Genomic DNA, 16,497 nt, shown 5'->3' on the forward strand with positions numbered 1-16,497 from the left:
CACTGGAGCTGGCATCCTCTACAGTCATCCTCTGGTTCAGTGGATCACTGGAGCTGGCATCCTCTGCAGTCATCCTCTGGTTCAGTGGATCACTGGATCACTGGAGCTGGCATCCTCTACAGTCATCCTCTGGTTCAGTGGATCACTGGAGCTGGCATCCTCTACAGTCATCCTCTGGTTCAGTGGATCACTGGAGCTGGCATCCTCTACAGTCATCCTCTGGTTCAGTGGATCACTGGAGCTGGCATCCTCTACAGTCATCCTCTGGTTCAGTGGATCACTGGAGCTGGCATCCTCTGCAGTCATCCTCTGGTTCAGTGGATCACTGGAGCTGGCATCCTCTACAGTCATCCTCTGGTTCAGTGGATCACTGGATCACTGGAGCTGGCATCCTCTACAGTCATCCTCTGGTTCAGTGGATCACTGGATCACTGGAGCTGGCATCCTCTACAGTCATCCTCTGGTTCAGTGGATCACTGGATCACTGGAGCTGGCATCCTCTACAGTCATCCTCTGGTTCAGTGGATCACTGGAGCTGGCATCCTCTACAGTCATCCTCTGGTTCAGTGGATCACTGGAGCTGGCATCCTCTACAGTCATCCTCTGGTTCAGTGTTGTCAGAGGACTGAGAGCTCTCTTCAGCCACTGTTGAACACACACAATTACATTAAAGGTATATTCAGTGATTTGACTTAATTCAAATATCACTTATTTTTTCTTTTTTTCTGGATAATCCTCCCTACTATAGAGTGTGCTGACCATATAAGGAGTTCCTCCCTGTCCCCAGTGAGCCCCTGGGGTCAAAAAACCCTAGTTTCAGTTTTGGTGGCGGGTGGCAAAACCTTCATCCAATCAGGATGAGTGGGGCCTTCCTCCAATCATGATCGAGTGGGGGCGGGCCTTGGTGCACATGCTGTTGGCCTGTTGCACTTCCCCCCACTGTAGAGCGTGCATGTGCACATTTTGTTACCGGGGCGGACTGGGTGGTTTTCCAAATCACCCAAATCACTGAATGCTCCTTTAAGCCAGGTGCACAGTATCTGTCACGTACATTACATTATAATCTAAATGGTAATCCTTACTATGCATTTGGCTTGTATTTTATGCATTATTAGCAAAGAAAAGCAAAGAATAAAGTGGAGATTTTTATGATCTGTTGTAGCATACAGTATACTAGATATTGCACTTCCTCCAACTACTACATCATAAAAAAATCACACTTGCGTGAAGTGAGGGGCAATCTTATCATCATACAGCATCTCATTCCGGCCAATCGGCCGGAATGAGATGAGTTACGCAATGTTTGTGTTTACACGAACACTAAACATTGCCCATTCATTGTCAATAGGATTTAATGTTTTAAAGTTTGTGCACACACACCAAAAGCTGGACATAGGAGGGGCAAAAAAGAAGAAAAATATGAAGTGGAGATGTTTATGATCTGTTGTATCATACAGTATATGATAATTAGGAACCAAATGGACCCTTATGGGCATGTAACTCAGAGAGTACTAACGGGTCCATTTGTACACTCTCAGAGTTCAATTAACTTTGATCTTACAATATAAATTGGGGTCCAGGAGATAGAAATGCCATTAAATGAGGGACCGTAGCCTAATGCATGTCAAACTGGGGGTCACTGTAAATCACTGCTAGAGCCTTAAAAACCTTCTCTTATGGGGGGTCCTTGGCATATATTTTCAAATGGGGGGGGGTAAATGAGCTAAATGAGTATCATTTTGGGGGTCCTTGACATGAAAACATTTGGGAACCCCTGCTTTTAGGGAAAGCATAAAGCGACGGCACACCTCCATCGTAAAAAAACCCCCAAAACGAGCAGAGAAGTGAAGACGACGGAACTTACGCCATTCGTCCTGCACGGGGAGGAAGGCCTCGTCGCCGTTCTCCACGTTCTCCCGGATCATCTCCTCGATCTTGTCCAGCAGCTCCGAGACTTGGCGGATGCCGCCGCTGCCGCCGCTGCCGTCCTTGCCGCCGGGCACCTTGCTGTCCATCACGTGGTAGTAGTTCCCGCAGTACGCCAGCAGCCGGTGCAGCTCCCGCCCGCCCCGCTGGATGTGCTCCTCGATGGGCGTGTGGCCCAGCCAGTCGCCGCAGCTGAACAGCACCATGGTGTGGAGGCACGACCTCTCGCCGAACAGCGCCTCCAATGCAAGTAGGGATGGATGGGGATTTTATAGATTAATTCAGTGGTTTTCAACCTTTTTTTTTCATATCAAGTTCCATTATTTATTCGGAATTTGAGCCACGGGACCACCATTTGTTGGTTAACCCAGACGGGAACCCCTTTTAGTGTTTAAAGCATTATGTTATTCTTTAGCTATTGAAACATAGCAGATCTACAAGCTCGTAGCGTGGCACTCGGTGCCGCGCTACGAGCTTGTAGATCTGCTATTTTTTTTTAATCGAGAAAATGTGATGCAAATCTTTGAATATTCTTTTAGAACGAACATTTTTAACTCAAATCTTTGCTTCTGGTGGGGTCCCTGGTTCAACATATTTTCAGATGGGGATCTACCTGGATCCATTTGGTTACCCAACTCTCCATCATTTATTTGGGGACCACCTGGAACCCCCTCAAGGACCACTGGTGGTTTCTTAACGGCGATTAATCGATTAACGGAAGGGAACCCCTTTTGGTGTTTTAAGCATGATTATGTTATACTAAAATCGTGAAAATGTGGTGCAAATCTTTGAATATATGTTCTTTCAGAGCGAATGTTTTAAACTCATATCTTTGCTTCTGGGGAGGGGTCCCTGGCACAACATACTTTCAGATGGGGGGTCGGCGGCCAATTACATATATTTTTCGGGGTCCTTGACATGAAAATGTTCGAGAACGACAGAAAACTGTCTGCATTTAGAAGGCATTCGTAGAATCTGTTCTCAGGTTCTAAAACGGGTTCACATCCCCTTACCTCCAGGTGAGCCTGCAGCGTGCGCCGCTTCCGGGCGGTGAGCGACGACACCACGGGCAGGACGAGCAGGAGCATGTGCGGCCCCGGGCGCAGGAGGGCCGCGCCGCGCTGCGTCTCGTGGCGCACGCGCTTGGGCGTCCGCCGCACCGAGAACCAGTCCCAGCCCGGCGTGTCCACGATGGTGACGCGCCGCCCCGACACCAGCGCCTGCCGCCGCAGGCACAGCTCCGTCTCCTGGCCCGCCTCGAAGGCGCGACTGCCCAGCATGGAGTTCCCCACGGAGCTCTTGCCCACGCCCTTCCAGCCCAGCAGCAACACCCTCAGCTCTGGGGGACGGGGACGGGGACGGGGGGGAGAGAGAGAGAGAGACCTTTAACGAAGCCTTTATTTAACCTTTCGTTTACACTCAAACATTCATCAGGACAGGTCTACAAAAAAACAAAAAGAATAATGCACTAGAGATGTCCCGATACTGTATCGGTATCGGAAAAGTATCGGATCGGCCCTATGCTACTCACAATAATGTAAAGAATCCCATTTTTTCCCTCCTCCTCTAAAAGAGACAAAACCAGTGACTCTTGATCAATGCTGCACAAGACATTCCCGAGAGAGAGAGAGAGAGAGAGAGAGAGAGAGAGAGAGAGAGAGAGAGAGAGAGACATGGACAGAAAGGGAGACGCAGAGGCGGACAGTGTAGACGGACTGCAGGGCCGCTGACTTAATGGGTGCTGGAGTGCTCAGGACACCCTTGGTAAAGGTTTCAAGTCCTCAGCCGGTTTGGCTGAGGACTCGGGAGCGGTGTGTGTGTGCGCGTGTGTGTGTGTGCGCGTGTGTGTGTGTGTGTGTGTGTGTGTGGGGGGGGGTGATAAGAAGACAGCACCCCTGCTGCTATGTGTCCCATTTTCCCATGAGCAGAATAGGTCAGCTATATATGCATAAATATGCACAGCACACACGCAGACAGTGCTGCTTGCCGCCAGTGTTGATTCCGTCGACTATATACTATAAGTCAAGACAAAACATGTCCGACTACCTTTTTCCACTGACGAAAACTAAATGGAAACTAAATGAAAACTAAGCTATGATGACTAAAACTAAGACTATACTGACAATTTTGTCAACAAATAAAAACTAGACTAAAATGGGAGGGGACTAGTGGACGAGAGATCCAGTATAAGTCATTTTTCTATATTGGTTGCATGCTGAAAATAGCCGATCTATCTATTATACAAGTGAAAACATGTACGCAACCCAATACCCAAAGTCACCAGCTACTACGACACTGACACGCTGGGTGCCGAAGCCCAAGCAGGAGCAACACACACTGCAACAACACACTAACACGTCACAGACTTACCCTCCGCGTCGATCCACGGCTATCTCCTCATGTCGCGCCGCACGCCCACACTCAACACCACCCGCGTAAAAAATGTCATTGCACTGCCACTAAAGCCGGCTCCCGTCCACACTCACAAACAATATCAATATCAATCATAAACACAAACACGCCACAAGCACCGACACCCCCGCCTAATTTGTTGCCACGTCTATGAAAACAAGCACCGAAAAAATGCCATTCAACACGCTACTTACACACACTACCACTCGCTTACAATACGCAGACCTGGCAACACTACATTCCCTCTCCCATTTGCTCAAAGCCCACCACGTGACCCACACAGGGAGGGAGACAGAGAGAAAGGGATAGAGAAAGACACAGCTTTCCAGTAACGTGAGCAAACTATCATCCACATTGTTAGACAAAGTAGTGTGCCCTGAAACTTTCTTGGAAATGTGCATTTTGCCTGCAGTGGCAGCCAGCAGCGATGTAAGATTAGCCTGTGCATTTCACGCTTTTCACCCTATATAACTTGAACGCATAGGCAATCAACTCAAGACCATTAATTAATGACAGCTGTGTAGGGGTGACGATTGCGTGATGCTTCTATGTACAGGATTCTATAGGTCACCACTTTTGGTGTGACACACACACGGCTTCTGTTTACAATGCGTTGTCAACACGTGCTGAGTTGACAAACATTGACAGATTTTGGAGAAGACTGATAGTTTATCCTTTAGTAATTAGGCTGTGGAAGTATTCACACTAGGCTACTTTTGGATTTATTGGGATTGGCAATTTGGGGAAAGGAGGAGGAGGAGGAGGTGATCAAGCTCCACAAGACCACATTGGTAGGTAGGCTCAAGGCTGCATTTACTTTCCTTCTTTTTCCTCTCGACGGTGCATGGGATGATGTGAGCCCCTCCAGCAAGCTAGGGAGCACCGCTCAGGTTAGCGGCAAATGACCGCGGGGTGCGGGTTGCCAGGTTTTTTTCTAAGTAAAGTATTTAAATTACATTAAAAAAATATATATATATATAATATATTTTCATTTACGTCATATTTAGCGGCATTTTGACCTAATTTCTCTGTTCATTGTCAATGGCACATATTGAGACGTGTGGGGACTAAAGCTGTATATAGGAGGGCCCTCAAACACATTATTTGATAACTTTTCATCGTGCTCCTAAAATAATTTGTGTGCTACTAGCCGCAATTACATACACAGTTACAATAATAAGACAATTGCGCGAACGACTGCGTCGACACCTGCCGTGGAACAAACGGGACGCACCGAGGCGCATATATGGATAAGAACAACAACACTATACACGCGCGCTGCAACACAAAACAGCTGCATACAACGCGTGCCACTGTGCACTTCTGTATCTGTGGACTTCTGTATCGCAACGCGGGGCAACCGAAGGCCCGCGAAATTCTAGTAAGCTAACAAGTGTAGAATCGGTCATTACGACGGCATCAAGGCCCGCCAAAAGACATTTTAGTCGACTACAACTAGAACTAACACTAAATCATTCCGGGTGACTAGTAAAATATGACTAAAACTAAATGAAAACTATTCAAAAGACTACGACTAGTAAACCAAAAATCTAAATTTTGCTGCCAAAAACAACCCTGGCTTGGCTTGCCGCTCCTCCTCCTCCTCCTCCTCCTCCTCCTCACCTCTGGGAGGTCCTCCGATCATCTGCTCCCTCTGTCTGACGTGCTCCTCCATCCTCAGGCGTTCCTCCTCAAGAGCCTTCCTGGCCTGCTCCTCCTCCAACAGGATCAGCTCGTTCACCTCAAAGTACCACCCTGGTGTGGGGCGGAAAAAACGTTACAGCATTCTCGATGGGAACCCCTTTTTGGTGGGTTTTTTTAAGCATTATGTTATACTTTATACTAGCTATTGAAAAATAGCAGATCTACAAGCTCATAGCGCGGCACCGAGTGCCGCGCTACGAGCTTGTAGGTCCGCTATTTTTTTTAAATCGTGAAAATGTGACGCAAATCTTTGAATAAATATTCTTTCACAGTGAACGTTTTTAACTCGAATCTTTGTTTCTGGTGGGGTCCCTGGAGCGACATTTTTTCAGATGCCAATTACATATATTTTTGGGGGTCCATGACGTGAAAATGTTTGAGAACGACTGACATAGAAACATGGGGTTTTTCAGATCCATTTGGATTTAGAAGACATTTGTAGAATCGTGCTCAGGTCTAAATGGGTTAATAACATTTATTTTTCAAATCAATCAATCAATCAATCAATTTACAATTTACAATTTAGGCATTTAGCAGACGCTCTTAATCCAGAGCGACTTACATTTAGCAAGAACAAAAGCATGGGAATACATCACATATATAAAAAGCATTTATCAAGAAACATGCGTAAGCTAAGAACGTAGCTAGAACATATCTATATAATGACACTGTACATATAAACTATACATATATACTATACTATGCTGTACATATATACTATGAAGTGCTATGACTACATACAATGCAATTATTGTGCTGTCTACATAACATGCTATAAGTCTGTATCAAATGCTATCTAAGTCTAAAAAGTGCTGTCTAAGGGGGTAGGGTAAGTGCTATGGGCCATGGTGGAGTCTGAAAAGGTGGGTTTTCAATCAATGCTCTTCTGCAGAAGCACAAAGACACATGGAGGGTTGAGGACTGGAAACACAGTGGTGGTCATTGTTGTAAATCATCATAGATATATATAAACTCTAGATGGCTCAAGGCGGAGTTTCTGACGTCGTTCACCCGGCAGCCATCTTACTTCGGGGCTACAGTACAGTATGTTCAATGGCAGCTCAAACAGAAACAGTCATAACTCGCTCAAATCTTGACGGATTTACAAACGGGTTGGTTTATTACAAACGTTGTCAACGTGGCTATGATTCAGGACGCTTATCTGCTTACTTTATTTTTTTTATATGAACGTCGTATAAAAGCATATAAGTATGCGGACGTCTCTGACGTTTATAACAAACCAAACCGTTAGAAAATCGGTTGAAAATTTAGCAAGTTATGGTCATTTAAGAGTACATGCCCCATATTTGAAATATTTGGCAGTTTGTGTCGTGATTTTGCTAACAAGTGTTGAGGCACAGTACAAGGATGAGTGTCTGCAGGCAACACTGAAGCATTGCGGAGTTTCATTGCGCGTTTGGGGCAGCATTTCTGCGAACGTTTTTTGGAGATTAGGGTCGGAAAGAGTGGCGTCCTCAAAGCTGAGAAATACAGGCCGATTCTTATTTTTAGATTAGATTAGATTCAATGTAGTGTCACTGTACAGAGTATAAAAATACTGTACAGAGTATAAAAATACTTAGACAATGAAATGAAGGATGTACAGAGAGTGCACTGAGCCGCTGCAGTTCGCCGCCACTAGTTTCCTCCTTGCAGAAAAAAAGAATGAAAGGGGAGGAGGCGGTGGGGGAGGGAGGCAGAGTTGGGGGACTGGGGTGTTGACAGAGAGGGACGGGGGGGAGGGAGGGGGCATACATCACATCACATTACAATTGTCATTGTATCGTGCAGGCACAGACTGTACTTGGGTGGGGGGCAGGGCAGGTGGTAGGTCTGGGCAAAAACACTACCCACACGCCACCCTTCTGGATGGAGGGGCTGCGTGCGCGTAGGAAAAAAGTGGAAGCACAGCCGGGGCAGCAGGGGGAGGGGCGGGTGAAGGCGGCGTGTGGTGTAGGAGTGTGTGTGAAGTGTCATGATAAGCGTATCCTGAGCAGCCCTCCCGGATTTGGGTCCTAGGGTTGTCTCAAAGTCCAGATAGTGAGAGGAATAACACAGCAAGCTGTGCAGACGGCCTTGGCCTCGGCCTTGGTTCCCAGCCCGAAAAGCACCCTCAGTTGACTGTGTCAACTGTCTTCTCCATGAAGCCGATTCAGTCAGATTATGGCGAGAAAAGGATTTTTTAATCATCCTCTCCTCCAAATTTCGCCCGCAGTAAAATTCCCTGTATTGCGGTCAGACGTTCCAAGCTGATTTCCATTCTCCGGTCGAGGGCATTGAGTCTTTCAGAAAGTCCAGCTTACGATTAAGCTCAGCTATAGCCACATACAGGTTCCCCGTCGCTCAGCACAGTTCGTTTACCACGGTGGGAGAGCTTGGGAGCACCTTCGACACTTTCGACTGCTCCCCTCGAAATCTTCCGATAGATCAGACCGGTGCCCAGGCCCGATAGCAGCCAGCCTGCCACCATCTATCTGGCAATACCATCATTCAGCATTCAGCATGCCAATGACAATAACCTCAAACACACAGCGAGGTCCATATAGAACTGCCTTCAACGAAAAGAAGAACAAGGGATGCTGCAACAGATGGTCCGGCTTCCACAGAACCCTCAACCCTGGTATCAACATTATTGAGTCAGTCTGGTCTGGGATTACATGAACGACGAGACGGAAGCTTGTGATTTGGCACTATAATAAAATGTAATTGAATAGAGAAGAAGAATAAAAACAGAGATGTTTGAAACAACCTAGTAACCTAACACAAGTGTACATATAGAGTTTTTTTCTCCCTGTTATGTACATATGTGTGTGTATATAATATGCACACTGTATATGTACGGTAAAAATATTCTACAAACATACAGAATACTATAAATAGGATTAGGATTATTAATTCATTCATTGAGACCAGATTCTACAAAATGTCTTCTTCTAAATCAGTTACAAAAAAAGAAGAAAAAAACTGTTTTCTGAAAACCCCTTTTCTATGTCTGTGGTTCTCAAACTACTTCATGTCAAGGACCCCAAAGATTATATGTAATTGGCCACCGACCCCCATCTGAAAATATGTTGTTCCAGTGACCTCCCAGAAGCAAATATTTGAGTTAAAAACTTCCGCTGTGAAAGAACATGTATTCAAAGATTTGCACCACATTTTCACGAAAAAAAATAGCAATATGTACAAGCTCGTAGCGCGGCACTCGGTGCTGCAGCTACGAGCTTGTAGATCTGCTATTTTTCAACAGCTAAAGTTTCAAATAATGGTCAAAGTGGTTAAAAGCTATAAGGTGACCTCAGGTCTAAATGGGTCAATATATTATCATGAGCCAAACCTTGGTTGTCAGTTATCAGCTCCTCCACCTTCTCCATAAGCTCTGGCACCTGCGTGCTGTCCTCTCCGCCCGTCTCCTTGCTGGCGTTATCAAAGGCATGGTACCTGCACGTAATGGGACAGAAGAATAAAGTTATCAAAGGCATGGTACCTGCACGTAATGGGACAGAAGAATATCAAAGGCATGGTACCTGCACGTAATGGGACAGAAGGACGTTATCAAAGGCATGGTACCTGCACGTAATGGGACAGAAGGACGTTATCAAAGGCATGGTACCTGCACGTAATGGGACAGAAGGACGTTATCAAAGGCATGGTACCTGCACGTAATGGGACAGAAGAATATCAAAGGCATGGTACCTGCACGTAACGGGACAGAAGGATATAGCGATTAGTGATGAAAGGCGGCAGCGGTGGAAAAAGTTATCAAAGTTTCTACTTTACGCAAAAGTATCAATATTGCAGCATTAGCACTACTCTGTTGCAAGTACAAGTCCGGATTTGAGTACAAAGTACAAAAGGTATTGGCATCAAAATGTACTTAAAAGTACTAAAAGTAAAAGTACTCATTGTCTCCACCAGGCCGAAGGCATGGGGAGAGAGTATGTTTTGCACTCCGTCCGTGTGTGTGTGTGTCCGTCCGTGTGTCCGTGTGTCCGTGTGTCCTTCCGTCCGTCCGTTACCAGCTAATCTCCGGCACCGTTAACCCGGTCGATGCCAAACTTTGCACACACGCTCCCTGGATGCCAACGATGAACCTCTGCCCCACATTTTCCAGAACGGCCTGTTATAGCGCCACCATGAGGCAGCTTTTCACATGTTTTACCTAAAACTGCACCGATCTGCGTGAAACGTTGCATGCACACTCCCTAGAGGCCAAGGACAAACCGTTGACCTGCATTTTCCGCATCTGCCTTTTATAGCGCCACCAGGAGGCCGACTTTTGTAAAACACATTTTTTGATATTACTCCTCCAGATTCTGTCCAAAAATATCACAAATCGTTACACACTATCTCTATGGTCATGTGCTCAAGTCGGATCTGTCCGATATTTCATATTCCATCCTAATTGCCTATAATTAGCTTTCACAGTTTGCAAGATTGCCCCGTTTTGAACAAAAGCCTCAAATCAGGAACGCAGCATGCAATTTACGTGAAATCTTTCACACATTTTCTTACTAGGCTGAGGAATATATCCCACCCTTTTCACATTGGCCTGTTATAGCGCCACCAACAGGTTGATTTTTGCAAAACACATTTTTGGAACAAAATGCCTCAAAAACATGTTTATATTAATCCTAAACAATTTGCCAAACATCTCACACAGTCCTATCCTCCTGGTGGAGACCTGTGCCCAGAAGGGCACTTTTTCTAGTTGTGTTTGTTTTCAAATGAATATAACAATATTTTGAAAACAGCAGTTCTACAAGCTCACAATGCGTCGCGATGCGACGCATTGTGAGCTTGTAGATCGGCTGTTTTCAAATGGACGAAATGTATATAGGGCTGAAGTGGTTAATGCATGTTTTGCAATAATCCACAAAGTCCACAATTATTTGAAACCTTTATTTAGTATGTAGTAACTAAAGTTTTCAAATAATTGTAGCGCAGTAAAAGTACAATATTTGCCTCTGAGATGTAGTAGAGTAGAAGTAAAAGTACTGGAAATTGGAGACGCTCAAGTAAAGTAAAAAAAAAACAACTCAAACTTGTACTTAAGTACAGTACTTAAGTATATATGGACTTAGTTACTTTCCACCACTGATGAAAGGTAGACAGACCCAGGCTAACTGGAGCACACACATTATTCATCATAGCAGTGTTAGCACAACGTTGGCTGGATTTGCACAGGAATTAAGAGGCTGTTTTTTTTGTTGTTGCACTGAGTGAACCAGATTCCACACTTTAATATTGCCTACTGGACGGTACTCAAAACATAATTTTCTTACTAAGGTATACTACATGCAGTGTGGGGGGTGAGGGGCACCCGCCTGTAGGCTATACTGTTACATTTGTAGTTATTCGGAACAGTCTGACAGAGAGATCAGGTCTAATATATAACCAGCATATAGGGGGGCGATTTATAGGATCAGAACTTTACAGGGGGGCTCTGCCCCAAAGCCACTGGGCAGAATGAATACGTAATTATTATAGCATACTGTACACTTATGCATCTAATACCTCCTGAGCCCTTCATGGGACCCGGTGCCCCATTAAAGGAGAGTTGGAATGTGAAATTGTCTGTCTCAAAACACAACTGCACTGATGGGAAAAATGTTGTGTTTCACTATAAACGGATTAATTCTGAAAATGAAAGTGTCTCAAAGTCAAAACACATGTAGCTGCACTGATGGGAAATGTTATGTATTATTATTATAAACGTATTTATTCCGGAAACAAGGAGAGACAATGAAAGGGACATTTATTATTATTATTATCAAAACAATACTAGTGATGGGAAATTATGGAGGATAGCTGGCCACGCTCGGCCTGAAAACACAGATGTTAAACTTATTCAGTCACAAAATCGGGACATAAAACCATATCTTTGGAAATGAAAAACACAGTGGTTAGAATGAAAATCAAGGGTAGGGGTACCCTCACAAAAAACATGCAGTAATCCTGGTCTCTAAACTGCCTCCCCCTGGCCAGCCGCCCCGGCCTGATGGAGGGGAAAGGAACTGGTTGGAATAACGCGTTCCTTCCATGCGCTACGTCCAACCAGGGAAACTCCCCCCTGTCAGGTGTAAAGGAGCAAATTGGACACTCATGCATGAAGGAAGCATGAGTTCAAGTCCGTTGCTCTCCCCAGGTTGGCGGAGGGTGTGTAGAGCCCAGGATCACATTAGATAATTGACACAGGGGTGAAAAATGGGTTACAAAATCATGGGATAAAAAATTTGGGGAAAAAATCAAAATAAAATAAAATAAATGAAAACAAAGTAAGGAGGATCAAGCCCAAACTTGCAGCCGTACTGTCAAACTAAGTGGCAGACTTTGTTTTTATTCTATAATATATTTACATTTATAATGTACCTATAAAGAATCACACTCATGTGAAGTGAGGGGCGCTCTTATCATCATTACATCACATTCCGTGCTCAGCCAATGTGGCTGCTAAATTGCTATGGGCTACACACATTGCTCAGCCAATCAAATCATCGCTATGGGGTATATATACACTCATTGCTCAGCCAATCAAAGCATTGCTATGGGGTATATACACTCATTGCTCAGCCAATCAAAGCATTGCTATGGAGTATATATATACAGTACACTCATTGCTCAGCCAATCAAAGCATCGCTATGGGGTACACACACAAACACACAAAGCTGGGCATAGGAGGGGGCTGCCTCAAAAAGGTTCTAAACACATCACCGTCATACCTGCTTCCACACCTCTCCACCAACCACTGCAGGGCCTCCCCCATGTTGGATATGTGCTCCTCGATGAAGGTCCCCGTGGGCAGCGTGTCCACTCCAGTGAAAAGCACCATGGAGTATCTCCAGGTGCCTCCGCCCAGGGCCGCCAGCTGGTCCTCCGCTGCCCTTTTCTGTACCTCCGTGAAGGGCTGGCTGACCGACACCACCAACAGCAGGGCGTGGGGTCCCGGAGGGCAGAGGATGGCTCCCATGCAAGGCCCCTCGCTGTCAAGGCTCTGTGGCGGCGGCGGCTGCTGCTGGGGGGGGTCGTCGGCCGCGGCGTTGTTATCGTTCTCGTCCGTGTTGTTGCGGTCATTCTCTGGCTCGCCGCCGCCGCTGGGGATAGTCCAAGGCGGCGTGTCGACCACAGTCACCCGTTTGCCGTAGATCTCCGTCTGGCCCACGTTGCTGTGAGTGGTCTCCGTTCCCGGCTCAAAGACCTCGTCCCCCAGGATGGTGTTAGCCGTGGAGGTCTTCCCGGCACGTGGGCCCCCGAGCAGCAGAAGTCTGCGCTCGGGCGGGTGACGGACGACCCCGTGTTCCCCTGTTGTTGGACAAGCATTCAGTGGTTGGAAAAAGTACTCACGTTTGTTACTTAGAGTATCAATGCTGCATTGTAGAACTATAGTCCATTACAAGTAAAAGTCCGGAATTCAAAAAGTTATTGGCGTGAAAATATACCTAAAGTAGAGCATACTACTCACTGTGCAGAATGTGCCATTTCAAGTTTTATCGCGATGCATTGTGAGGTTTTGGCCAATTTGGCAATGTATACAGGGCTCAATTAAGTGTTTTGCAATAAAAATAACTAACAACAAGTAACTAAAGTTTTTTCAAATAAATGTAGTGGAGTAAAAGTACAATATTTGCCTCCTTTAACTTAAAGGGGCATTCCACTCATTTTCAACATTTTACTATGTCATTAACATACCTTAGAGCTGTTGTGTGGAAATGTTGAGGTATTTGTACTAGAGTGTTTCCAATTTCCAGTACGTTTACTTTACAAAGTATTTGCTTAAAGGCTTTAAGCAAATACTTAGTTGCTTTCCACCACTGAAAACAATGCACGTGATTGAATGCTTCCCCTTGTTATGGTTTCGTTAGGTGGTTCGTTGGACTATAATTAATATCTACTGCACTGACAGGAGGGTGGAGACATTACGTGCCTGCAAGCTAGTGATCAGAAGTGATTACATCATCTATGTTTCACAACAACAATACCACAAGGACCCTCCAGCAAAGGCAATGAATCCCAAAACTGCTCCAGTGATGCAGTGCAGACACTTTTTTCATAAAGGAATAATCTGTTCACAAGCTTCAATGTTCCCCGTGTAATTAATTGACATGGCAATATGTCTGTGGGCCATGACGTAACCTCAGCTTTAAGTCAAAAACAAACAAAAAAGTCAATGTTTATAAATCACATGCATTTTCAAAAAGTTCTTTATCTAGTCAGGATAATCTTGGAGTCGGAGACATAATAATTCATAGTGATTTAGAGATATCAATCATATATTTCTACTCTCTACTCTTTCTCTAAAGGTTTTGGATATGACACAATAAGCATTTTAGGACACAGATGGCAATGTTTGGGACAATAACTTTCACATTGATCTGTTTCCTTGCTACTTTTCTCATGCATACTTTATTTTATTTCAGTCCTTCCTTCCATCACCTCCATTTGTCTGGCCTCCTCTGCCCTTTACATAACCTGCCCTGTCATCCAAAAACAGGTGAGAGAGATCTCCCTCCAGAGGATAGCATGATGACAGAATATGACGTGCTGTGAGCGGATGTCAAAAGAACACATATTTTGCATGGCACGAAAACTGAGTATGTAATTTGAGGAGTGAGAGACTGGCAAACAAGAATCGAAAAAATACATGTATAAAGGCTTTTTGTGTCAGTGTCTCTGTAGTGTTGTGACCATCCATGTGAGCTGCTAAACCCAGGAAGTGGACTCCAGCAACAGTTCCATGGACTGTGTGGATGGATGTGGGATGAAAAGTTAAATGGCCTCAACGTCAAGTGCTTAATGCCGGATGTTACACGTGCGAAAGGAGCAATAGGATGAGGAGGGTTGAGGACCTGCGTTGTTCACAGGCATGCATTGCATACAACAGTGGTAAAGATAAACAAAAAAGCCACTCACCAGACTCAGAAGCAGAGGACAAAGCAGCCATCTTGTGTGTAGAACCTCTGGTCTCCCCCTCCTCGCCCCCCCTCCTCCGTCTCCTTCTGGGATCCACAGTGCTTTTCTTTTTCGTGTTTCCTTGTTCAGACTAGAGAATGGGGCTGCCTAGGAGGCAGTGACTCCAGGCAGTGTGTGTGTGTGTGTGTGTGTGTGTGTGAAAGGCTGGTGCTCTCTCTCTCCCTGTGTCTCTCCTACACTGTACCTCCTATGCCACTCACCCTCTCCATCCCATTATCTACCCCTCCCACATCACCACCACCACCACCACACACAGCGTGTCTCTCTCTCTCTCTGTCTTCTTCCCCCTCTGTCTTCTGCCCCTCCTGTCCCACAATACCCCCCACCCCTCCCACACACACACACACTTTTCTTTAATGTCTTCCTTATTTTGTCAGTCCATGCAGAGAGGAGAGATTGTGCAATGCAGGAGACTGTAAGTCAATACTACCCCTGCTGCAGAAGCACTGGAAAGGTGTCTCATCATTTTGAGGGAAAACGGGAGGAGGCAAGTCCTCCCACACACACACACACACACACACACACACACACACACACACACACACACACACACACACACTCTCACAGTCTCGCCCACTCACTCACTCTCATACACACATACATACATGTGCATACATACCATACAGCCCTGTGTAGAAGAAAGCACACCGGCACAGTCACAGCTAGCACAGAGAGATGGACGAATCCACAGAGCGAGAAAGAATTCAGAGACGGAGACAGTGAGACAGACAGAGAGATGGAGAGGAGAGGAGGAGACAGAGGGAGGAGAGAGCTAGGGGGAATGAGAGAGAGAGAGAGAGAGAGAGGAGGGATGGATAGTGTTTACAGCTGCAACTCAGTGCTGCTGCTGCTGCTGATGCTCACAGACACACATTCCTATCTATGATGCCCTTCACTCCCTTCAGGCTCGCAGGAGGGAGGGGATATGATGCTATGCTACATGTATATTGCATGCATAATGCATATATAAATTATGAAATAACGCAGACAGAGGCAAGGCAATTGGCTATAATGTTGTTATATAAGAGTAGCCTAAGACACGAATTAAATGCCACGAAATAGAAAAGCAGAGGGGGGTTCAATTACGGAAGTGTCCTAAATTCAACGCACTGTCTGTCTGTCTGTCACCTTCAGATGGATAATTTCTGCATGGGGAATCTTCGATCGTATACTGCCTCGCATAGAAACGATCCAGGGTTCCACAGATCATCATCATGGTCACGGCTACTTTAATAATAGCTGCATGCATGCCATAATGGTCATGTGTACAGGACGTTCATAGATCTGGTGGTCGATCATCGTGCAACTGTTGCTGCCATGGGAACGGGATGATCATACGTCTAGACGATTTATTACTACATTTACTGAGTGTGTAAAATGTAAAACATTTCCCATATGTAGTGTGCAATGCATGAATCATCATTACATCTGCTACCCCGAGCGAGTATATAGTAGCATTTACTAGTTGGCATCGATAATAATAATTA

At 45.5% G+C, this 16,497-nt stretch overlaps 1 protein-coding gene across 1 annotated transcript; it reads right to left on the bottom strand.

Annotated features, from left to right (window-relative positions):
- Positions 1-531: 531 nt before the first annotated feature.
- LOC306937639 (GTPase IMAP family member 8) lies at positions 532-14,994 on the bottom strand. The gene is made up of 7 exons (XM_079521523.1): positions 14,951-14,994; positions 12,763-13,342; positions 9,377-9,480; positions 5,962-6,093; positions 2,940-3,265; positions 1,865-2,165; positions 532-645 (listed from the first exon to the last, which is right to left on the bottom strand). Exons 1-7 carry the CDS (start codon positions 14,979-14,981, stop codon positions 572-574), a joined length of 1,548 nt encoding a protein of 515 aa, XP_079377649.1. The 5' UTR covers positions 14,982-14,994; the 3' UTR covers positions 532-571.
- Positions 14,995-16,497: the final 1,503 nt, after the last annotated feature.

This window comes from Electrona antarctica (assembly GCF_951216825.1).
Source record: "Electrona antarctica genome assembly, chromosome: 14".
NCBI lineage: Eukaryota > Metazoa > Chordata > Actinopteri > Myctophiformes > Myctophidae > Electrona > Electrona antarctica.

Coding starts and splice junctions, on each gene's coding strand:
- LOC306937639 (XM_079521523.1), bottom strand. CDS start 14,981: ATGGCTGCTTTGTCCTCTGCTTCTGAGTCTG. Junction 6,094..9,376: donor GCTGATAACTGACAACCAAG/GTTTGGCTCATG, acceptor GCCCCACACCAG/GGTGGTACTTTGAGGTGAAC. Junction 3,266..5,961: donor GATCGGAGGACCTCCCAGAG/GTGAGGAGGAGG, acceptor CCCGTCCCCCAG/AGCTGAGGGTGTTGCTGCTG.